Source organism: Emydura macquarii, unplaced genomic scaffold, assembly GCF_026122565.2.
Source record: "Emydura macquarii macquarii isolate MOO-44397 ecotype Brisbane River unplaced genomic scaffold, CSIRO-AGI_Emac_v2 contig_1146, whole genome shotgun sequence".
NCBI classification, from domain to species: domain Eukaryota; kingdom Metazoa; phylum Chordata; order Testudines; family Chelidae; genus Emydura; species Emydura macquarii.
In genome coordinates, this window is record NW_027131283.1 from 8,910,021 (window position 1) to 8,935,090 (window position 25,070).

The window sequence follows — 25,070 nt, forward strand, 5'->3', positions numbered from 1 at the left end:
TATGTAGACAGTAATCTAGGACCCCGTCCTGTAAACACTTATTACTGGACACAATGCATACACCACTGAAGTCAGTGAGACTACTCAAGGGAGTACATACTTTACCTGGTAGTCCATATTTGCAGGATTGGGCCAAAGGTCATGAATACATGTATTGTGCACAGTCTTTGCAGACTCTTCAATAGTAAAAGCCTTTTAAAACGAATACCTGCGAGTGAATATTCCACATTTGTGATCCAGATTTATCACAAACCCCAGAAATTTAATGGGTAAAGAAGTTTGCACTTTAGTGTTAATCTTCACTGGTGGGCAATTGAACCCTACTGGCATTTGATATTGATGGTACAGAAACATCAGGACTCTTATGTTATAATAATAATAATAAATAAAAACACAACCCCAAAATTGTTGCCATCCAAGGGTCTCAGAGAGCGCCACAAGAATTAATACAGACTCCATCCCCCCAGTGTGGTTGGAAAGTATACTTATCTCAGTTTCACAGATGGGGTAACTGATGTCCAGAGGAAGGAATTAACTGCTTTTGTGTGGCTCCCCAGCAGAATATGCCCAACACAAGAGGCCTTCTCTGCTAGGAACAGAGAGATGGTACCACTGACTTTATCCAGCCAGGATCCTCTAAGGCAGGGAGTGTTTTGGGGGTGGGTGGACGTGTGGCTGGGCCAGTTCCTGTGGAACAAGCATATTGTGGCAGTGGTTAGAGAAGCCCTGAGGCTGCACTAACCTGCTCCAGGGGTCAGCTTGGCCCCTGCCAACCTCAGCGTAGGGGAGGCACCAAGCCTCACCTCTTGGTCCCTGCACTGATGGAGGGATTAGTCAGGCCTAGAGAGGATAAGTGACTAGTCCAAGGTCACACAGAACATCTGTGGCAGAAGTGGGATTAGCTCCCTAAAATCCTGAGTCCTCATGTTCCTTTATCACAAAACCATAAAAAATAATAGAAAGGAAAGATTCCCGCCTGTCTCAATCAAATTACAGGGCTGTTCACAAGGGACTAATTAGAACCCACTAGTGAAGAGACTGGAGTCTGAGATCTGACGATGGCTTTCCCAAGTGACCACCAGGCTTAGTTTGACTGACTGACACCAATCCAGACTTTGTTAGCAAAACGGTTTTCATCAGTGACAATCACAGGATGCTCCAGATGGGAGTCTCTTGTCTAAGCTAAGTGGATTCCAGCTACTCCCCCTGCCTGCTCATTTCCCCCCGCCCAGCATGATGCTGGCATTCTGCCTGAGAACAGCATACAGCAGCTGATGGGTCTGTCTGCAGTCAGTATGTCCACCGTGCGAACAACTGCAAGGGAACTCTGGGCCACGTGGGAGCCAAAATCAAGACCTTAACACATGGAGTGTCTGGTTAACACCCTTCAGTTAGAGCCAATACATTATGGCCAAAGGGGACAGTCACAATTGTTGCCACGCAGCAAAAACATCATTAGATTTTGGTGCTGCAGCTGATTAGACAAGTTGAAATGGGGAGAGAAGGGACAGAAATTTGAATTAGTATCTGACAGTTTTTAAAGTGCTGAAAAAGGTTAGCTATGTTTAACAGAAACCTTCAAAAATCAGCTCCTGATCTCATTCCACTTGTGTATTAGTACATCATGGCCCCAGGATTGCATGGGAAGATCTGCCCATGGGCAGACAGTATCAATATTCACATCCATGGCATTTTATGCGTGTAAAAGTCTGTATTTATAATACGTATGTGTCTAGAATCTCTCACCTTAGCAGCAGCAGGAATTCTCTGTTCTGGTCTCAGTTGTGGAAGTTCTTTCTATCTGCACTGTGAATGCACTAGAGTCAGATGAACGCCTCCAATTTTATCCCAGAAAGGGAGGAAAGGAGCAGAAAACTTGCTCACATAGCCAAAAGCCTGTCAGAGGGAGAGGAGGTGAACCAAATCAGCAGTATATCTCCCCATAGAAGACTATCTACATATTGGACCCTCTCTGCTGACTGAGTCTTTGGTGCTCTGTGGGACTGCAGAGGAAGTGTCTGGCAGGGAGGTGGCAGAGCCATGGATAGGTCACTTTACACAGCACCAGTAAAAATATCCATGATGAAATACTCCAGGAATCAATACGGACTCTCTTTGCAGCTCTCCACTCTGAATACGCATCCCTTTTAGAGGTGGGGCTTTAGTTCCAAGCACAGGTAGGAATACAAAGGCAGCATGGCTTGTATGGAAATGAAGCCTGGGGAGCTTCTTATGGAGTCCAACCTCCATCTGAATGCCCCAAAAGCCGCAGATTTGTCCCAGACTTTTGGACGTTTACATACAGGACTGGAGGACTAGTCTCTGTCCCTTTGTAGCTTACCAAACCTCACCCACACGAAGGCATGATGCTGCGGATACGTGGCATGGTTCACCTAACTTGGTACTCCTGATGCTTCTTACAAATGGTGGCACTGAATTTTTTTTTTAAACAAAAACCACACAAAAGAATATCAGTGCCTGCCAAGGTAATATTATAATTCCAGTGGTGGCAAACCCCTTTTCCTGAGGGTATACATTGCCATAATCTGTTCTGTCTAGATTAAGAGAAACAGTTACATTTGATTCAGCATCTCAGATAATGAGCACATGCCTCCCACTCTCCAGCCACATCTATGGCCCATTGCTTTCTAAAGATCTAATCCTACAGCTTGGAAATTTTACCATTGACTTCAGTGGAAGCAGGATCAGGTCCACAATTCCCTTAAAGCCAGCATCCCATCTGCACAGAATTTCAAGATGAATGCAATGTCATGTTGGACCCATCCCTACTATAAAATGCACATTCATATTCTAAGAGCAGAACATGACTATGCTTGATTGACAAGGCAGATAACGGGAAGCCTTTTTATTAGATGTGGCTGGTAGACTACAAGATCTTCAGGATTTGGAATAGTTTTCATTTGATAGGAAGAAAATGTCACTGTCAAGCATAGTTTCTTGTATTATCTACTTGGTCTAGTTATTCAGAGGACTATTTAGTAACAAATATGTTTTTGCTTCCATCTGATTAACTGTTTGAAGAATAGTAGTCAGGTTGTTGAACTTAAAATTAAAACAAAGTAGCAATTTGAATTAATATAGGGAAAATCAATTCACAGAGTTTGCTCAGTACCCTTTAGAGTAAATAGGCATGTAGTTACTTTTCCTAATTCTTCACTTGTCCACTGTCTGACAGGCGCTTACCATTTTTGCACTCTCAGGAAAACTGGGACTTCTCTTTTCCATTTCTGGCTGTTTGAGATTCTTAGCCATAACATCTATAGAAATGGTCTTTGCTTCTTTTAGGCCTTTGCTTTGCTGTTTGCTAGTTATATCCAGGTGAGATACCTAAAAGAACACAGTACCTCTATGTTAATTTATAAGATACTTCCAATTAATCAGCTCATAATGATAAAAACCTCTCCTGCCATTTGTTAAACATACCCCACAGCATTATATATCCTCTTAATTAAGAGCAGAAAAAACTAATACCTATTTTATTCCCTCTTGCTTCCAATTAGACCTCTATTGATCATTACCCACAAGCCACTTGACAATTAACAGAAAAAAAATGCTCAAATAGGATGTATATTTCTTCAGAAATGACATGGCTAGAATAATGAAAGTGAAACAGCCTTGATGTGTAATGGGATAAGAGGCGGGTGGGTAAAGACGCCAGTGTGGATCAAAGACATATGGAACATATGCAAAGGCTACATAGGTAACATGTGTTTTATATTCTTAATGTATATGAGATTGTATACAGAGCTGGATTGCAACCCCACCTAATTTGGAGACAGGAGTGAAAGGGAGAAATTGGGCTTTCATTTTATAAAAGGTTTCTAGCCCTCTTTGCGTTTGAAGTTTGCCTTGAAAATGTAACTCAGTGGCTTGGTTTGGTAGCTTGTCACTGTTTTTTTTTTTGTAAGGACCACAGGTTATTTATAGTTCCCCACTAGTCACCCAGGACTGGACTTTGAGTGCTGTGTAAACCATGGACACAGCTCCCTCAACTGACCGAATAGCTAAGATTAGTTTTGCAGTTCTGGTACAGTGCTTTCCTGGCTACCGATGGCAAAAAAGCCTTCACAAATGCTCTCCCAGACAGCTGATTGCTACTAGTGTGTATCCTAACAGCTAGCGTGACCTGTGCAAGGAAGGGAGGAGCTCAACGGCAGGAGAGGCAGCATAGAAGAGGCACCGGGGGAATTCAGCACTTTCATTCCAGTGTTTAATGATACCCTCTCTGGTCCTGCTTTCTGCTTATATTTTCCTGCTTGTAAATCTGGCCTACCTCAAGTAGAGCTAATGGCAGATTCAGATAATTAAATATGTTTGTAAACACCATCTGTGCCCTAATATTCACCAGAACACACAAAACCTTCCAGTGCTGGGGGCCCAAGTATCCCCAGTGCTGTGCTTGTTTGCACAGTTACCAATATTTTAACACGTTTGCAAGGGACAATTATGCCCAGACCCCAGCACAAGCTGCACTTTTATAGCAGGAGGGGACAGAGCCAGAGGGAGCTTTGGGGCCAAAGATTTCCCGTCCCCTCCACCCAATCATTTATTATATAAATGTAGTCCATTATGTCTGGTGCACATATAAAAAATCACCTTGCTCAATTTCCCCACCCAAATCTCCAGTCTTACCCTGTACAGACTAGTGCACTGTGGTGGTGTGAAGTCTCGCATTTCTTGGGGAGGCAGCAAAATATTTGGCAGGCCTGTCCAATAATGATATATTGAGTCAATTGAATTGATCCGTTAGTGTACTTTTCACATATTACACCCTCCCACTCAGTAAATGTATAGCTCACTATTATATGGACTTAAGCATCCAGCAACTTTGCCAGATCAGGACTCAACTTTAAGCTAATGAGAAGCCTCCACTGATATGAATGAGACGACTCACATGCTTAGCATTAAGCATGCACTTAAGTGCTTTGCTGGATTGGGACCTGAGTGCTCAGCACCTTGCAGGACTGAGCCCTGTGTACAGGTCACTTCCTTTCCATGTGAGCAGCTGTGGAGGGGGAGGAGGCGGCATTAGATTTGGATTTATTCTCCAGGCATCCAAAAAGGGTGGTGGCAAACTTTCTCATTATTTTTAAGATTTGCATATATTTTAAAGCTAACATCACACTCTTTTAATACGCTCTTGTGATCAGTTTGGAATTTCTCATGACTATTCTGACCCCTCCTGATGAAAGAAAGAGGGCTATTGCTTTATCAAGCCAAAAGCTGCTTTATTTGACGATAAGCCAGACCTGGCAAGAGAACAATGCCACAGCTCTTACAGTACGCTGGCTATTGGACTACAAGTCATTCATGCTTTCACTCCCAATGTAATTTAGAGATCCGACAGCCAAGAGGAGTGAGGACACAGTCAGAATTTCTAAAGGGAGCATGAGACAGATGTTGGGGCCTGGCAGATACCACGGAGAAAGAGACGAGAGAAAATAAACAATCTTCTGCAAGAGGGAAAGAAATCTAGGTATTAAATCAAATCTGTTTAAAATACTGTGATGGAAAGTTACAAACAAAACCAAGCTAAAGTGAAGTTCAGCCACACAGCCTGCAGTAGGCCCTCGGCACCATGTGAGCCCTGAGGCCCCAACTCTGAGCTGCCTCCTGAGTTCTGGGCCCAAGTGGGGACCTGCCTGATCCCAGTGTAAACTTAAAGCTGCCATGGGCTGCTCTAACTTAAACACAGTCACTTATAGGCTGCTCCACCAGACCACAATAGCTGGAGTGTGGAGCATTTTGGCCACACAGCCCATCCCCCACTTGGCCCAGGGTGCACCCCGCTGGCCCGTTATATCAGCTTCATGCCACCCAGGGACCACTCCTATGTGTGGCATTTCCTGGTTGGTGGAATCCTATGGCATAATGGGGCTGGAGGACAGCCTATAATTAGGTTTTAGTGATAGAAATGGGTCCATAGGTCTTCTGCACTAGGGTGAATCCCACCCTCAGTGAATAAGGGTGTACTTCTGTTAGTGAGCCCTGTTTTTTAAAATGAAAAATATCTATACCAGGCCTTTAAGGATCTTGTGAGTAGAAGTGATGATAAATAGTTCAGCAAACTTCACTGAGAGCTATAAATATGGACTGTATGGGGAAGCTGAGAGAAGTGGCTGGCAACATGAAAGAGCAAACCAGAACCTTCAGCTAGTCTGTGACCTTATCTTTGTTGTGGAGGAGAGGGGGATAATCATATTTTTTTGACCTTTGCTCCTCTCACCATTCTGACAGGATTTAATGCTGAATTATTTCCAGAAAAGGAGCAGAATGATCTATTCTCCATCCCTTCCCCATATGGCTCAAAGTAGTTTAGCTTCAGAAAGCACTTTCCCATAGTGCCAGTCACACTTACAGTTTCCTGCCTTGTCTAAATATATTCTAGTTACTCCTCTGATTTAAACAGAGGAGACGGCTTACATTCTGGTAAGAAAAACTGGAGCACGGACCCACCAACATTGTTATAATCTGATTACATGATTCCCTGGTCAGAGTTAAACACATTGATGCTGCACGCACAGCTGGTGCTGCAACCTTTAAATCTCTCTGTACACAACATGATGTACTTTCAACACAGCCTGAAAGCTAGTGACCCATTTTTTCCAGAAAGGCAATCTCAGAATCCACTCTCTCTTCCCCTTTTTCTGCTCCTCCCTGCACACCCATGCCACAAGCCTCAAACTGCAGTTACTCTCCAGGGGGCTGGATGTGCCTCTCTCTGAAGTCTGCGTATGTTGCTCTTCACATTAGGTTACTATATATCAACACACCACTACACTGCAGGAGCTGAGCATGCTGCTATCACAACTCTTCTAGCTCTTTGTTGTTCCAGGGACAAGAATCATAAATACATAAGTAAATGGACACACAAATTAGTCTATTCTTTTGTTAAACAGTCCTCTCCTCTCATCAGTTACTCTTCAGTGTCCATTTTTTGGTCTCCTCAATAGTTGTTTTCTTGTTTTTCTAGGTTTAATTTTCCAGAGAAAGGAGAAGAATGGGAAGGAATGAATTAGTGTATTTACTACTTTGAATTTTTAATAGCAGCCTCTACATTTTCATATGCAACTTTTATTTTGGCACTTGCACCTATTTATGGGTAGGGATCCGGAGGCTGGTTTGAAGCCCCTTGGAAAAAACAAAGGGCCACTAGGTTAGTGAGTACTCTGCACAGAAATCCTGACCCCACTGAGATCAATGAAGAAATTCCCATTGACTTCAAGAGGGCTGGGATTTCATCTCATATATTCAAATAGAACCTCTTTCCCTTAGTTTGGTTGTGAAAACTTCCATGATAACTACACCTGAGGGTTTAGATGGCAGAGACTAAACACCCAATTCAGGTGAAATCACTGCTACTTTAATACTTCTCCTCCCCCTTCCCCCCAGCTCGAATGTCTGAACCTGTTCTAATCTATATAGCTAAACTCTCTCTTCCTAAATGAAGATAGCAGGGAGAACTGTTCCAATTAACACTACAGAAACCCTTTCAGTGGTGAATTCCCTGTACATAATTTAATCACTGGGACTTATAATTGCTTTCTAATGGGACTATAGAGATGCTATGTGATTCCAGGGTTACAAACAGCCTCTAATTATTCTTTAAAAATAGATAGTCAGTACCCTTCCAGTCATGACCTGAGAAAAATGTAAACATCCTTGCACCTGAACTGTTTGTAGCTTACAATTTTTAATTTACAGATGGGAAAACCCCTCTGTATGGTGCCTTTGATGAATGAGTAGAGTACACACATTAAAAGAGGCGCTACTGTGTGTGATAGCAGCTATTCTACACTTCCACATCATCTTGCTTTTAACCTCTAGGTCTCCATAGGTATTTATATTGCATTATTGCAGTATCTGAGTGCAGGATGGTGTATGCTAAACCAACAAAAAGTAGGCAGTCCTCTACTTACCTTGAAGGTCTGGCAGTGGGCCCAGATATCTCTGGCAGCTTCATATTCGTGGCCCTTTCAAATTTGTGGACTCCTTGAGAGACACCTGCATAGGAGGAATATTCCCCATTTCCGATTATTTTTTGAGACCCATCAGTTAATCAGTTTTTAATCCACTCAATATAGGCTACATTGATTTTATATTGTGCTAAGTTTTTAAAATTCAGAACTTCATGTGGAACCAAGTCAAACGCATCACAGAAGTATAAGTTTATCAACCAAACTTATGAGCTCGTCAAAACACAGCAAGAAGTTGGTTTGATAATAGCTATTTCCCACAAAACAAGGTTAATTTGCATTAATCATTTGAACTTCCTTTAATTCTTTACTGATTCTGTCCCATATCAGCCTTTCCATGATTCTGCTCTGGGGTCTGATGTCATGTTAGCCATCTTATATAGTTATTCAGGTCATCCCATTTACCTTTTTAAAATATTGGCACATTATCTTTTTTTTCCAGTACTCTAGTACTTTCCCAATGTTCAAAGATTTGTTAAAAATCAGCATTCAGAGACTTCCTTGGCAATACTCTTGGATGCATGCTATCTGATCCTGAAAATATTAAAACGTTGATTGGTGAAAGTTTGATTTTTAATTTGATGGTGTTCATTTACAGACGTTTCAAAGCAGTTCTCTGTCAGTCAGTGCCTACTAATTGATTGTTATTAATTTGTAACAAACACATCATTGGCTTGTTTAAATGTGTTGCTAATACTTGCTTTGTTTGATGGAGCTAGGAGAATTTTTTTTGTTTTGTTTTAATACTAGAGAGTAGAAGCAGAATAGCTATGAGAGGGAAAGGTCTCAATTTGTCAATCAGGAACTGCAACAGTCTGCATATAAGCTACCTGCAGACTGGCCCAGCACAGCGATGCAGCAGAGTCCAACACAGTGCTCCTAGCTTGTCAAATGGCACAGGTGATAAACCCGAGCTAAAAAGTAAAAAACCCAGATAAACCTGCAGCATTTGTTGCCACCTGGAAATACATACAAAATTCCAGCCATTCCCAGTGCATGAATCCCAACCTGTGTGATGTATTGGGGTACGAAGGCTATTAGCACCACATCCTTAAAAAAGCAGGAAACAAACAGGGAACTGCTTAAGGGTGGTGACAGTTGTACTTAGTTTATTAATTGGGGAGCACTACTTAGGATTTGGTTATGTCAGCAATCAGCTGTGTCAGAACTCCTTGTACTTTGGCTGGTGTACCAAGATAATTTTTAAACCTTACTTTAAATATCTCAGCTCTGTAAGTTTTGTTTTTAGGGTAGTGATGATTCAGGGAGAGAGGAACATAACTCATTTGGGCAAATTTTTATGAAGAGACAGGGTAAACAATCCTAAAAAAATTCAGTCACCTTAAATATTCAATAGCTAGAAGGCTATCAACATCACATGCACAATACACATTACATTAAGAGTGCTACAGTTTTTGTGGCAATCACAGCCAGAATTTTAAGTGATTTTTTTCACAGAACATTAGCTTGTTTCACAGAAAGCAACACTGTGGTATAGTTTCATATACCAATAAAGGCTAAATTTGTGAGCTTCTCCTTTGAAAGAAAACTTTCAGTCAATGATCAATACTGCAAACACTAAACAACTCATTCCCTGTATTTCACCTGATTACTGCTTTAGTAGCTTAGCAATTGAAAGAAGGCCTATTAAGTTAACAAGTGAATATTCAGAATATGAATATACAACCTAGGTAACAAAATATTAAGCAATAAAAATTGCATTTTGTCCATCAGTATGTATTACTTGATTAAAGATGGTTGCAATGTTCTTATGCAGTAATAACACTAAAGATGATCAATTTGTCTATGCATAGGACAATCTTTTCCTGTGACACTTAGATGCCCAAACATTAATGATGAAAGCTATTCTAAACATATAGCTCTTCGGAACACAGAAATGTGAAATAGTCTTCAAGTTCACCCATCCTTGACACTGAACTCCAGCTGTTTTGAATCATATTTGCTTCAAAATTTGGACAATGATACCCAACAAACAAATGGCCAACTACACCCCCTATTAAAAGGTGATGCCAAAATGGTACTTTCCCCTTCTTCTCTCCAGGATTTAAACAAAAGAACAAGTATCCAAATGTAAAATGCTCTCTTTTAATAACTAAATTAAGAAAGTTAAACAGTTTTAAAATGTAAACTTGCAAATAAATCATAACAAAATGTAATTAAGACTTTAAAATTTGCAACTCAGTATTAAAAACTCAATAGAAATAGAAAGGAATCTTTTGGTTAAATGTAAGTTAAATTCAAGGCTGGTACAAATAGCTGAAAAAGTAATACTTTGTTCTGTGCATCTCCCATGAAATGTAAAGAAGTGCATAGTAATTCCACTGGAGAACTCGCAGACATGGAAAGTAATTTCATTAGCAGTACAGGACATTTAACACACTTATTTTACAATGGGTAATGTTACACATAAAACAGAAAATCCTAGTTGCATGATAAACAGTTTAGTAGGTGGACATGACTAAAATGCTATGGTTTTAAGACCGTTTGAATGTGGTTACAATGTTTATTAAATAAAAGTTTTTGAAACATTTCAGTATACATGTTTTGATACAAGAAGAACTTGCAGTTTCAATCTTCCAGTTCAAATGGTGATGGTGTGGTTTTTCTTAATTTAAATAAATTCATTTTAATTTGAAGAACAAATCATAACACACTTGTCAAACATTGGAAACATTACTGTAAATACAGCTCATGATTCCTGAAAGAGCGAAGTTACAACCATCTATAGGTACATCGTCAAACAAAAAGTGCAATCCAATTGAAAAAATTCATGCTTGGCAAAAGCCAAAAATTATATCACTGGCTTTCAGAATCTTACCAGTGTTTACATGTTTGCAGTAAAATGATCATGTTCTGGGTACTACTGCATCAGCATGGCTCATTCAATCTGAAATGAGTTTCCTCTGCAACAGAATCCATATACTGTATGTACAGGTATGTATATATATTATATATATTATATATATAAAAAAAGCAAAAAACAAACACCTGTCCTGATTTTTTTTGTTAAAACATGAAAAAAAATGTTTTAGACAAAGAGGCCACTTTTGGAAAATAATACTTTTAGTTGAATCAGGAGAAGACTAGTTAAAATCACATAGGTTTTGCATTTTAAAAAAAGGAAAGCACTAGGATCAGTTATTGGCACTAAGTAACTATTTACACTGAACAGAGGTTTTGCAGTTTACATAACATCAATACAATGCAGTTTCCGAGTCTTTGATTAAGAAAAAACAAGTGTTTTTCTCCTTTTCATAGAGGACATTCAGATTATTAGGACAAGTGGTCATGGACAAGTTCTGTAGAAGTTCTCAACTTCAGACTCGTGCATTCTGGTGCTGGAAGATGCTGCACTTTGGAGAAGCCGATCACTGAATTGGAAGCCAATGGGGTCAGGAGGACACCTGTTAATGACAGTCTGTGTAGACTAGGAATTTACAGGTTGTCACCAGGCTGGTACTGGGGTTCTGTTGCAGTAAAGTAGTCTTCAAGGAAACCCTGCAAATATTCAAAAGTTGGACGTTCCTCTGGGTCTTTTTTCCAGCAGTGGATCATAAGCTCATGCAGGGAGATGGGACAGTCCTGAGGACATGGCATCCTATAACCACGTTCTACCTGCTCCAAGACTTCACGGTTATTCATACCTACAAAGAGGCAATGTGAAATGGTCTCTGTTAAAATACACAGACTTTCCCATGTACAATACATGCCATTTTCTCAAGTTTATTCAGTCCTTTTTGTAAAAACAAACTAACAAAACAAAACAAAAAAACAAAAAAACAAACAAAACGGTTCCAGCTTTGCAACTACTCCAGTATAGACTGGATCCATTTTCTTACTAAACAACAAACTCATCTAAATCACAGATCAGTAAAATGCTGCTCTCAGGAATACCCCTATCCACTCCACTGACTTCAAATGAGTTGTCATGAGTATAACAAAGGGGCAGAATGAGGCAATTTGTCAATAGACAGTTGTGCAATCGTCTGTAAAGGTTTGTTTAGCGTTATAATAGCCTTTTGATATACAGAACTTTAGTTTTTTCTAATAAGAATCCTAAAACTTGATTTTTAAAAGTCTGAATCTGAGCTTGATGCATTTTATTTATTTATTATTTTTAAGTACTTTCTGGGAATGTGATTGGCAGACTTCAGTAAGAATACATACTACCCTGCTTTTAGAATATCAGATATCACTGATAGCATCTTTAATATTTGTACAGACATTTATTGTTATTGGTGACCTACAGTGCCTTGTTCTGCATCAGACTGAGTTCATCTTATGCTACTTGATATTAACTGCAGAATTTGCTTTGACAGAAAATTGTAATGGTTACACATGGGAGTGCCATTTTAAGAATATGGGTTAGTGTCAGTGTAGTTTCGAATACACGCCAGTGTTCCTTCTATTACTTCCTATCCAAAAGAGAACAAGTTTGTTCTGATTGAGGAGTTGGGTAAAAAACAAACAAAACAACCCTGCTTGCAAGGAGACCAACTCTCCTTGTACAGACACCTCCTCCATGACCCCACTCCTCGTGCTACGAGATATACTTCTCACTATGTGTTTCACTGCCGGACATCTGGCTTCCTTATCTGTGCCTGGGCTTTCCGATTTTTCCCCCCAACAGCAGATCCTTCAGCTGAAATCCCCCTCCCCCCAAGTAGCTAAAACACATTAGCAAACTTAACTTCAGCTTAACTACATTCTTTGATATTTTTCTTGGCTTTTTAATAATACAAAGGAAAGATTCTGGTATCCCGCCATATGGAAGTATTTACCAGAAAATATGTCCATTAATTACACCCTAAATGGCAGCCTGGATTCCAGCTTGCTAGTACTGTAACAAGTTTTCTGCCAAGCTATACCTGCAAACTTAGTTTTATTAACCCTGTGGGTCCTGCTGAGAAACTGTACAGGCATCTCAGTCAACAGTTTAGGAGCTACACTGTAGTTTATTCATAGCTATAACATCTACAAGATTCTCTGGAAGACTTAAATGTCTTATTCGTTCAGAATCCTGAGGCCTATTGTTCATTTGACAATCCCGCCAAGTCCATCAGACTCTAACCTCACTAGCCCAGCCAGACCTTTGATATAAGTCTGCCACATACCAAATAGATATCCGGATGGGCCTCATTTGTCAGCATGTAACTTCCAAAATACATCCCACCACTTCTTGAAAATGCTAAAAGACTCTAGTATTCTGCAAGCCATTCATAACAAACCAAAGGTGTTGTCTCTAGATCTCACTGTTTTTGAAACATGCTATCAGAGCACTGAATAATCTGTCATGAAGGCAAAATGTCCAGAAGTACACTGCTTGTTTCATGCCACCAACATACAATGTTTATAATATGCAAAAGCACAAAGACAGCTCATGCTCCAAAGAGATTCCAACTGAAAAAACAGGCACATAAAAGATGGTATGCCCTGGAAAATATGGAAGCTGGATGATGAGGTTTTGTTTTTTGACTTACAAACTCCCTTAAATTTTCAAACTCTCATCTTTGAATCAGCTGGGCCAAGTCACCTCACATTTTGGTGTAAAAATCTCTTCAGTGCTTCTCCTCCCTCTCATGCTAAGTTATAATTCTTTTAAGTTTGAGTAAATAAGGTTTTATTAGTAACATAGGTAAAAATATTGTTTGTTTACATTCTAGAATTTTTATGTTGGCCGTGTCCCTTAAGTGCTAGGCAAGTACAAGATAGATCTGAACAGCACCACAAATTTTCCTCCCAAATTCGAATTAAATAGCATTTTGTTCTTCTGGGATATTAGTTCAGTATTTTTATCCAGTGCATTATTTTGTGCAGCCTAGTACATGGTGAAACTTGAGAATAGACTATATGCTGTAAGGACAGAGTGAGGGAGGGAAAGGAGAAACAGTTCTCAAACTCTCTTTTTTAACACATAGGAAAGATTAACAAATTCCATGTACTATGTTAATTGGAAACATATTGACGTTCTCCTTCCACCTCCCAAAAATCCAGATATAAAATAATCAATCTGGCTATTGCGTGTCACCCTAGTGTTATCCAGAAGAATTCTTCTCACTGAGTCTGAGACTCAGTCAAGCTGGCATTCATTTCGGAAATTCATATCTCCGCCAATAGTTACAGAATTCATACTTATCCAATAAACTTTACTTTGTTTTAAATTAAATGAGCTATCAATTTAAAAGGGACAGTGCCAAGATTTTATTAAAAAAAACAAACAAACACATTTGAGTCCATCTGCATTACTAGTCAGATATTTGATTTATTGGAATCACTTAAAACATTACGTTTATTTTGTTCTTATGCTGTTTGTTTACTTTTCTACGAACTTTTTAGTAGGATAAGTGAATCTAGATAGGCCGGTTTCACCGTTTCTCCTACATTAGAATAAGCCTGTTGTATCTGCATTTCTAACAAGCAGAGAGAATATTTAAAAAGTTTGTATAGTTCACTTCTCTTCTAAAAAAAATCCAAGCTTTTCATTTACTTAAAACAAATACATGCAATCAATTGTATTTGTAATAGGTTTCTAAATGCTTTAAAAGCTTTCTCTTATAAAACATATGTCTGGGGAATAAACTGCTCAATAACATCCTATTTTAGGCAGCAGAAATTTCACTATCCTGGATTTCAGCTGCATTCAAATTTTTTCTAGAACTATCATTCGGGCCTGGGAAAATACTTGCACTTAAGTTCTAAAAGGCAACTTTTCTATTCACTCCTGATTCTATCAGAGGAGTGAGAAAACACATTGCTTTATTGGTGAAGCCTGCCACGTTCTCCAGATGTCAGAAGATGTTGCCATTTTAAGACCACACGTCTCCTTCCTGTCTTAGGTTATTAGAGATTTGCGTGTGAATCACTAAAGCTGCTGAGAAGCTATACAAATCTGCTGCCCAAAGCTATACAGATCAGAAACAGAGAAGCTCTATTACTGGTTTACCTAGAAAAGCCCTAACAGAGTTTCTCACTCCCGATCAGTCTCCTTTATTCTGAGGGAAAGTTACAGAGTGTCACAAAGGGGATCTAAAAGCTCAGTTCTGGCTTGGGGAGAAGTCCTGCTATCAAACAAACTGAGGAAGAGAGCTGCAAGCTGTCTTCTGAGGACCCCCCTTGTCAGTCCTGGAATAGGAGGCAGGGTTGAGGGTGGAGGGACGTGTGGTACAGAGATTGTGGGCAATACTCAGGGAACAGGTTTCTGTAACTTAGGCCCTTAGGGCTGTCTACATTTTCCCCTCCCAAGGAGCCCTAAATCAGGAGGGTTCAATGATGGTTTTATGCTGCTTTACCACTCTACCACTTTTCCCTGGACTGAGTTTTGTGCTGCATCTCTTAAAGGCACAGCACATAATCTCACTCTAAATTAAATTGGAATATTTCAGGACACCCATGATGTGTCATATCTTTCCACAGGTTGAATTAGGTTTCTCTTGCTACATAGCTCTTACTGTGATAAATAGCTTTGTGATCCAAAGGATATCTCCATTAAATAAAAAAGCTTTTCCTTTTCCTGCAGTATATTGTCATGCTGCCTCCTCTGCGTGGAATTACTTCCCTGCCCCACTTTGCCATACAACCACCCTCTCCTCCTTCATATTCCTCCACTTTCCATTGCCTCTGGGCTGCCCATAAAAGGTGAGTTATATGTATAGATGTAACAAAACCAACCTCAAAGTCAACCCTGCTGCTAATTTCTCATAATATCTTTTGCATCTTTTAGACTTTGTCTCACTACTTGTTTAGCTTCAATGTGCTTGGTATTGTACAATACACAAAATAAAGCTGTCCCTGCCTTGACAATTTTAGTCTAAGGCTATGTCTTCACTACTGTGGGAGAACTAACCCACATTGCTATCCTCTTATAAAATCTTGTGGAAACAAGGCACTTGAGTTCTTCTGTGAGGTAAAGTAGGTGAGGTCAACCACAGACACAAGGGAAATGCTGACCTTGCCTAGCTATCTGATGGTAAAGACTACAGGTGCCTTGTCTACACTAGGATTTTACAGTGGAGAAACTAATGTGCATTACCTATCCTGTTAAAAAAAAAAAGCACCTTTTCTGCAATGAAGACACAGCCATAGCCTAAAATCATCAGGGTAGTGACAGTTTAATTTGAGTATTGTACAGTACCAACTTTATTACTGATGCTACACAAAGGATAAGCATCCCTCTCTGCTTCATTCATGGTGTTGCAGGTTTGTAGGCTGAACTGGGTGTTGGACTCCAGTGGCAGACGTTTGTGAAGCCAGCCCCCAAGGCCCTTGCATCAATATTAATGTTTTCTAGGTATTCAAAAAACAACAGAACTAGAGAAGCACACCTGGATAGTGTGCATCTCAGACCCTTGTTTACTATACCAAAATATATATATATTGGAAATACCTAGGCAAATACCAGGTCAAACAACTGTACGCTTCAAAACCAATGTTCTTAGTCAAAGAATTGTGTATATTTATCTATAAAACATGATGCCACAAACACTAAATAGCATCTGTTAGCTAAAGGTGAAGTACAGTAAACTGCATGATGATGATGTAATTCTTCATATATCTTTTCCCAACTGTGTCATTAAATAGTTTGAGACATATGTTTAAATTGTATTTAACTCTGTACAACATAAGAATAAATGTGTCCAACAGTTAAGAAAAACAGATGATCCCCTGAAATGGCATTGAAACCTTTACTGATACTGGGTCAGATTTAAAGAAATAGTCCTTCGGTTAATAGGCAGAAATACCTGCATGTGCAGATAGCATTCAGCACAAAAAATGAGTAGATATCAACTTTGGGTGTGTGAATGAGGGTGCAAATTTGGAAGCAATTCTTAAAGAGGCCCATCAAAAAGGTCAAGTTTCAGTTTCACAAAAACAAAACCAGGAGTAGTGTTAGTCTGAGTTTCATCTTCCTAAGTCAGCAAAGTTCACAGGTGGACTGGAAAAAAGTTCCAGCTTTGGCCCATCTCTGGATCTCCTACTTCACTCTGTTACATTGGTTTTTATGCTGGTGTAACTCCATAGCAATCGGTGGAGTTGCATCAGAGTAAAACCAGTGTAAGAGTGAAGGATCACGCTACTTTTATACCCACCTGCCCAAGCTAATATACTGATTTAGCCACATCCCAATGGAGACACCACTAGAAAGGCCAAGAAAGAGGCAGCACTTTCAGCACTTTCAAACCCTCAAGAGAGAAGAAAATTATCTGTTTTTTAAATGGTTTACATTATTATTTCCTATATATTTATTTCCTACATAGGAATAATCCTCACGGCATTAGCCAATGTTCTTAAGAAACAGCTTGGGCATTTTGAGCTAAGAGCCAAATGATTGACTCTTCCTCACAGTAGTCCCACTCAAATCAATGAGAGAGTGTGTGTGTATATATAGTGGTACTATTTGCCGTGATAAATGATTGCACAATTGAGCCCTTAGCCTTTGTAAACAGAGCTTTGCTATTTTCCAAAAGCCACATTCAGATGGAATTCCGTACAGGATTTGATGGCACTGTGGCAGATACAACTTCAAGTACAGCATGTACACATGCTGCCATTCTGTGCATGAACATATTAAATGCAATTTTAACACCAGAAAGCAGGACGATAGGCAAGGCAAACGTGCTTGTTCATGTATTTGGAATGTGTGGCTGCACTGCTAGATAAGCAACATTTTAAATAACAATCCTGCTGTACAACAGCCAAAGAATTGTAGCCTCCTACTTCTGACCTGTGGTAAAGAGAAGATTAAGATCCAAGGGGAATCTGGGCAAAGTAAAAATAGTAAAACCAAAAATAAGTTGATATTCATTTTTGGCTTTGCTTCTCTCCCACTCCATATAGTTTTTATTCCCCCCCCATGTATTGCTAATGACTAATATTGTTGAAGTTGCTTATTTCAATCCCAGGTTTACAAAGGGTTAAAGAGAGCACCAATACATTAATTGAACATTGTGACCCATCAAAAATTAGGCTACTGCTGGGAGGGACTACCAGGGCTGTACTGTAAGGTTTAACTGTGAGCCTTGGCATCCCCTTAATCTCAGAGACTATGATGAAAAGGAGGCAGAGGCTCACAGCTTCATCTCCTTCTCACCCAAATGGAGCACCGGGGTGCTTGATTTGAAGACTGAGGGAGAGAGAATGCCAGACTTCCCATTCATACACACAATAATTTCCTCTCCTCTGTACTGTCTGCCTTCCCTTTTCTCCTCCATGTTGTGCCTCTCCCCTTTTACCCAAACAAAACAAGATGATAAAATAACCCTTCTGCCCCAGGTAGTCAATGGCATGGTATCTCTGCATGCAGAGCTGAGGGGTGTGTGTGCGCGCGCGCGTGCGTGTGTGTAAACAATCCACAGACATGCTATCATATCTTGTTGCACATTTCAAATGAGAGTGCTTTCTTTTTTCCAACCTCCAAGACTATAAGATGCAGTGTCTGTAGATGTATCCTTAACTCTCTTCAGAAGCTGGTATTTGATATATGGCTCTGACTGCTTTGATAATTGCAAAAATTGACTCTAAAGCATCACACAAACTGCTTTAGCAACCTTTCAATTATAACCTACCAGCAGTCTGTTATAGCATATCAAACCCACGCAGTGATAAAGCTTTACTAGTGCTTAAGTATTTGGACAAGTCTTAAGGAAAAATACAAAGGGTCTAGATATTCTGGTTCTCTCATTTCACAGACTGTCTTCACAATGTTAAGTAAAGCAGAGATTTAGTCTCCATAAAGCGCACTGTTGTCATCATTTCTTTTCCCCCACACAAACACCTCTGTCCTTTGGAAACTGGTAGAGTGACACTGCCCCTTCTGAAAACATGCACAAGTATGTCCATTCATCCCTAATATAAACTTATGTCTACATTGATGGCGGCATTGCAGGATCGATTCTGCGGGATCGACTGAGTGGCAGTAGAGACCCACTCAATCGATCTGTAATCCACCCCCACCAAAAAGAGTAACGCTGCATTGATGGGAAGGCATTTCCCATTGGCGCAGCATAATGGGGACGCTGAGGTAGGTAGAAGTTAGGAAGTCAACGGGAGATACACAAGGTACGTAGAGTAGATTTGTGTATCTCCAGTCAATTGCCGCCGCATTTTGCGGGCAGCATAGACATAGCCAGGGTGTCACTCCATGGGTCAGTTGGCAGGGTTTCAATAAAGAAACTAACTGGCCCTCACTTTCCCCTCCCTAGAGAATTTAACCCATTTTCGAAGAAGTGCATTGGACTGGAGCCTGCATGTTACATTAATAATTTCTTTCACTTCCATCTGTTTTTATACCCAGGATTGAGATTTAGAAATATCTAAGAAGAGTTCTGGCAACATCAGGTATCAAAGTTAGTACAGCTAGACTGATGGATAAATGGATAAATCCATTCTGTATCTTATCTACTGATATCATTAAAAAAAACTGAATGCAAATGCTACTGTAATTTATTTGGGCTAAAATACAGTACTCCTACATTGTCTTCATTATTTTGCTGGGAAAAAAAATCATCAATTGAATCAATATCAGTAAAAAGGAATCCGAATGAAGGTAGATTAGATTTACTGTTCAGACACCACCCTTATAATGGCATGGGCACACTAGGGCCCCAAATTAGAAAGTATTTAGGTATATGCACAACTTTAAGCATGTGAGCATTATCCTATCTGAAGTCAATGGAACTATTCACATGCTTAAAGTTATGCATGTGCTTAAGAACCTTCCTGAATCGAAGCCTAGATTTGTATTGTCAACTGTTTTTCTTACCTGGATAGGGCACTCTCCCTTTTGTTACAAGCTCTGTGAGTAATATTCCAAAAGACCATACATCTGATTTTATTGTGAACCTTCCATACAACGCTGCTTCTGGCGCAGTCCATTTGATGGGGAACTTTGCACCTAATGAAAGAAACAAATGAGTTACGCTCAAGACGCAGGCAGTACGGAAATAACAAATGACAGTTTCATTCTGTGGGAGCTGCAACAGTCAAAGTGCTGCATACGGATATTAGAAAATAACTCAGTGGAATATGATCAAGGCTGTAACATGTGATTCATAGGAAATGGGCAGAATTTGTGGGTCTCAGAGTCCAAGAGAAACATTTAAACTCAACATTGAGGTTTTATAAAAAAGAAATTTTAGAAACCAATATAATAGAAACCTTTTGTGTGTATTTTCTCTCAACAAAAATGTTTTCAATTAACATTTCCCTGAAGCATTCACAACCCAAACATTGCTACACCATGCTAGTGCATGAGAATAGAAGTTATTAAAAATACACCTTTCTAGCTTCACTGTCCAATGGAGGCAAAAATATAAAACGAATGGTAAAACAGACATTTAAAAAAAATCGAAGATGTTACTAGAAACATGCAAGGATTTTTAAAAAAATACTGCAAACCAGGTTTCTTTGGGTGTGATGTCAGGGCAGAATTTTGGGCTGTGATTTATATCTTGACAGTGTCTTTTAAGTTTCTGGCACTGAAAAGTCTGTAGTGATACGCAGTTCTAATGTGTTCATCCATCATCATAGCATGTAGGAGTCTATGGTGTTAGTAGGGATTATTGTCTTTATCAGCAAGTAAAATAAACACTGATTTATTTGCTTTTCCAGTCATTTACTATTTTTGTAGAAAAATGTTTTTAAGTATTATTTTTAAAACAATCTTGCAGTGATATTTAACTGTAGTTCATATGAAAAACTATCCAGACATTTCCTGCTGCCTGTATTAATGCACAAAAATAAAATGGTATTACCATCTTCTGATTCCAAGTGGCAGATACCCTCAAATTGTGAAATATACTGAATTAGCTAGGATTGTTAGCGTCTGCTCATAGAAGTTGTTTAGCTGTAAAAAGGTTCATGAAAATCACTACTCGGACAAATTTCTTCTAGATAGTTAATTTACTGCACTGCTTATAGTACTTTGCTAATTAACTATTTTGCCATCTCATTCAGTAATCAGTGCCTTGAATTTTCTCCTGTACTAAGCAATCTGACTTGGTCTCAGAATATAAAGTAGACAAGGAAAATCATGAGTTCCCTTAATTGGTAAAATGTCAGCCATTATTTAAATATATTGTAGGAATAAACTCAAGAACTAATTACTTACAAATTAATACATTTGTTGCAGCAAATGAAGTACAAGTTGAGTTGCTCAGTTAAGTCTTGCCAAACTTTAAGACACGGGCCACCTAAATCTAATTAGACACCTACATAAACATGACCTGATTCCACAGTGCTGTGCACCTACCTGCTGCTCCCATTGACTTCAATGGGATGTGCAGATGCTCAGCATGTCTGAAAGTCAGGCCATTTCATTCTGATGTAGATTTAGGAGCCTAATTTTAGGTGTTCAGGTTTGAAAATTTTGGCTCTGAGCACCTTCCTCTATGTTACTTCCTTAAGGTACTGGTCTGAGATTATAGAACTTCTTGTCAAAATGTGCAGAGAAGCACCTTATCCTCTTCTAGATTATTCCTTAAAAATCTATCTTTGCTTTGGTGTCTACAAATCACTGCTGTCTGCAACTGATGAGAATTCCTGTCTGGACTCCTCTCTTCCTTCAGCATTGGCTGTGGGAGGCTGGCACCTACCTGGCTTCTCCAATTACTGACAATGCTGAGGAGTGAGGACTACGAGTCTTGCACAGCTCCCTAGAGAAAGCGTAAAATGTGTCTGTATATGGTTCACATTTTATATTTGTTTAGATTGCTGCTCCGGATGGCCCTGTCCTGCCTGAGGATCCACATGTGCCATGAAGAGCAGGGACTACATCCCACTGTGCCCAAATACATGCAGATGCCATGGTTGGGGGTCACCACCCTCTGCCAAATAGTCTTTAGGTCTGGAGGCTTGGACTTTGGGTGGTTGCACTCAAGGGGGCCAAAAGCCAGGTTTTATTATTTATTTCACACATTTCACAAGTTTAGTTTGCTGATTCTCTTTTTCCTGTTCCACTCTGTAGCTAGGATCCAGAGATGGGAATCATCTGGATACACAGTCCTGGAGGAAGGACATCCCACCAGGCTCCTCCATGCAGCCCTGTCAACTCCCCTTTCATCCTCATCTTCCTTACCTAATACAGTGCTGCCCGTATGGGATGTACTGGGAATAGGTGCTGGAGCACCATGGGAAGGTAAGAGGTGGGAATGGTTACTTTTCCTGTGTAACCTTTACATGTCTCCTCTCCTGAGATATGAATAAGAGAAAGTCAAGTGTATAGGAAATGCTGTTGAGACAACAAATGGTCGGTTAGGGTAACCCCCCAATATTTGGTGGAGGGGTGCGGCTGGATGTCTGTCCATAGTGGCTGCTGGCTAAATTCATTTATTATTTTGTGTTTTTCACATAGGACATTGTTATTATTATTAACACACTAACTTTTTTTTTTTAATGTTGTGTATTTTGCTTTCTCTTTTTGTATCATTTGCTGATGTCAGGGCGGGACATGAGTCTTTCCTTGGGTGCTCTTGGGCCTGCAAGGAAGTGGGCAGATCTCAGCTGGCATAGCTGTCACTGAATGGTGGGCAGGAGCACTGTGAGATTGCACTGATAGGCTCAAGTGTACTGCTGCAAGAGCAATGCTTGTATGTCCTGTCCACCCTAGCACTGCAGTAGCATAGCGTGCCACGTTGCAGTGTACAACAATGCCTAGCTTTGCTCAGAGCAACTGAAATCACAGTGATAGCATGAAGTGTTTGCTGCCCATCTCCTTTGGAAGAAGCTGCAGGTGGACAAAGTGTTTTTATAGGTGGCTAAGGTGTCACAACACCAAAACGCCGTAGTGTAGACGAGCCTCCAGAGTGCAAGGGGAAGGGTGATCAGCAGTGCTGGCAACCTTGGCAGGGATAAGGCCAAGGCCTGGCCTCCCTCTTTCAGCGAAAAGCAGAATTAACTGCCACTCCTAAATGCACTCCTCACTATACCTGCTTCTGCCTCACATGGGTCTAATGCATCAAGATACTACAGTTCAGATGCTATCTCAGCACAGATTTTAATCTAAAAATTGTACCTGTGCCCACCGATTGCAACACATTATTTAAACACACACAGGTCTCAGACAGTGTATTAAACTAGCCACATTCATGCTGTGAACAAACAATGTCAGATAAAAATATATTACTGATTAATGTACTAATGAATTTCATGAGGCAGATTATCAGCTGGTATAATTTGGTTTATCTCCAGTGGTTTGAATGGAGCCATGCTGATTTACATCAGAAGGGGATTGGACTCCATGGTTTCTGCTGGAACTGTAAGTACTGTGTTTATTAAAAGCTAGCCGATCTGTAATGTGACTGACATACCAATCACTATCTAAATGTTTTAGGTCAGAACAGTCTGTCCTCACCCAGAAGTCAAGTCTGAATTGATTGCTTTTATCCCCACTTATCAAACAGTTTCTGAATTAATTCTGTGTGAGAGAAGCAGTTTTTGGTTGGCTGTACTGCTTACATCATGGCCTTCAGACAAAACAGTTAGCTCAGAGGAGTCAGCATAAGGAAACAGAGTTCATCAGACACATGGATCCCTTAGGGCAGTGATTCTACCAGAAAAGGATATTAATAATAATCAGAGGCCTGTTACTAAATTCCCTAGATGTCTGGGCAGGATGAGGGAGAACAAACTAGATTTCATCAGAGTCAGAAGGACAGTAAACCCAATTTAATCCCCCCTCTCCCCATACTACATTTCATGACAGGAGTAAGGGGTGTAGCTGGGTGGAACTCTCAGAATGCATTTTCTGATGCTAAGGAAATCCCTCAAGGGTTTTTTTTTTTGTTTTTGTTTTTTAAAATTAAACCATAAAAAACAAAACCAAAAAATCACCCTGGAAACTCTGTCCCCACTGTTCCACAGCTGCTGCTGTATCACTGCAGCGTACACTGAAACAAAATTGTTAAAAGTTGTTTACTATATGTAACCAAGGACAAGCACTGGGCTTGGCAAAGGACACAACCTTTCTTTAGTAAACATGACTCTGGGGGTATACGCCCCCCCCTTTTAAAAAATGAAGCTAAAACAATAAACCATGGAAACTATTAGGTCAACTATTACAGAATGTAGTTCAATGTTAAGTAGCATGTGGGGTTGGAAAGAGAAAGCCGCAGAGATAAAAAATGCTGAAGCAAGCACGTAACAGGAAACAAGTCAGTTTTGGTAGGTGATTCTGAGTGACAAATGCTGTGTGGGAGGACCTGAGCCAAAAACATACTATTAAATCTTGTATGCTGAGAGAACTCACATGACATTATGAGCCTGGTAAAACATGAGAAATGAGAACAAGGATCCTTACCCCATCTCACCTGGGGAAATGGGGCATAGGTGGACCCCCAAGTTCTTAACAGAGCTCTATACATCTCTCCTACTCTGAACCCTCAAGCTTCTTGAACTGGTCACCTGCCTGTCAGCTGGGGATGAATGGATGGGATTTCCTCTGAAGCCCATCCGTGGTTTTTTCTCTAACACCCAGGGTTTGCTACTGAGAAAAACAAGTCATTACTCCTTTCCTTCTACGCTACTGCTGGCCCTGGATGTTCCATGCTGCGGTACAGTCTGTTGCAAATAATGTGGTCTGGTTAGTTGGAGAACCAGGTGCCAGTTCTCCACAAAGGACTGACAGAGCACAAAGAAAACTGCCGTTTCAAGAAAAATCAAAGCAGATACATCAGAATATTGAGACAAAAATGTACCTGAAAGTTCACAAACACACATATGTGAGCTACGAAAATAGCTATAGGTGGTCTGGAAGGCATCAGAAAAATCCTTGTTGTTTCATCAGTGTGGGAGTAGCATTACCACAAGTGCTGCCAATATATACAATAGACACATGGATTGGAAAATAAATCTGTTTTACAAAGGCAATTTTAAATTTGTATCAGCTGCTACTGCTTATAATAGGAACCACTCCTTCCCAGTAACAGTCCCAAACCGTCATGCCATGTATTTGGCTAAGACTCATGTAGTGAGGTGGAGTGGCATTCCTCCGAGCCAAAGGGGGAGGGATCACCCTCTGTACACAGGGGTGGCACCAGGCTGGGCCTGCCCCTTGCGTTG

At 40.1% G+C, this 25,070-nt stretch overlaps 1 protein-coding gene across 4 annotated transcripts in view; it reads right to left on the reverse strand.

Moving 5' to 3' along the window:
* Positions 1 to 10,081: 10,081 nt before the first annotated feature.
* The window catches only part of FYN (FYN proto-oncogene, Src family tyrosine kinase), a 189,136-nt gene continuing 174,147 nt past the window's right edge, over positions 10,082 to 25,070 (reverse strand). For all 4 annotated transcript variants that reach the window (XM_067546610.1, XM_067546612.1, XM_067546611.1 and 1 more), the window contains 2 exons: positions 19,777 to 19,908; positions 10,082 to 11,662 (listed from right to left, as the gene is read on the reverse strand). In XM_067546610.1, coding sequence (XP_067402711.1) covers positions 11,454 to 11,662; positions 19,777 to 19,908 — 341 coding nt within the window. In that variant the 3' untranslated portion in view covers positions 10,082 to 11,453. The remainder of the gene's footprint in view (positions 11,663 to 19,776; positions 19,909 to 25,070) is intronic.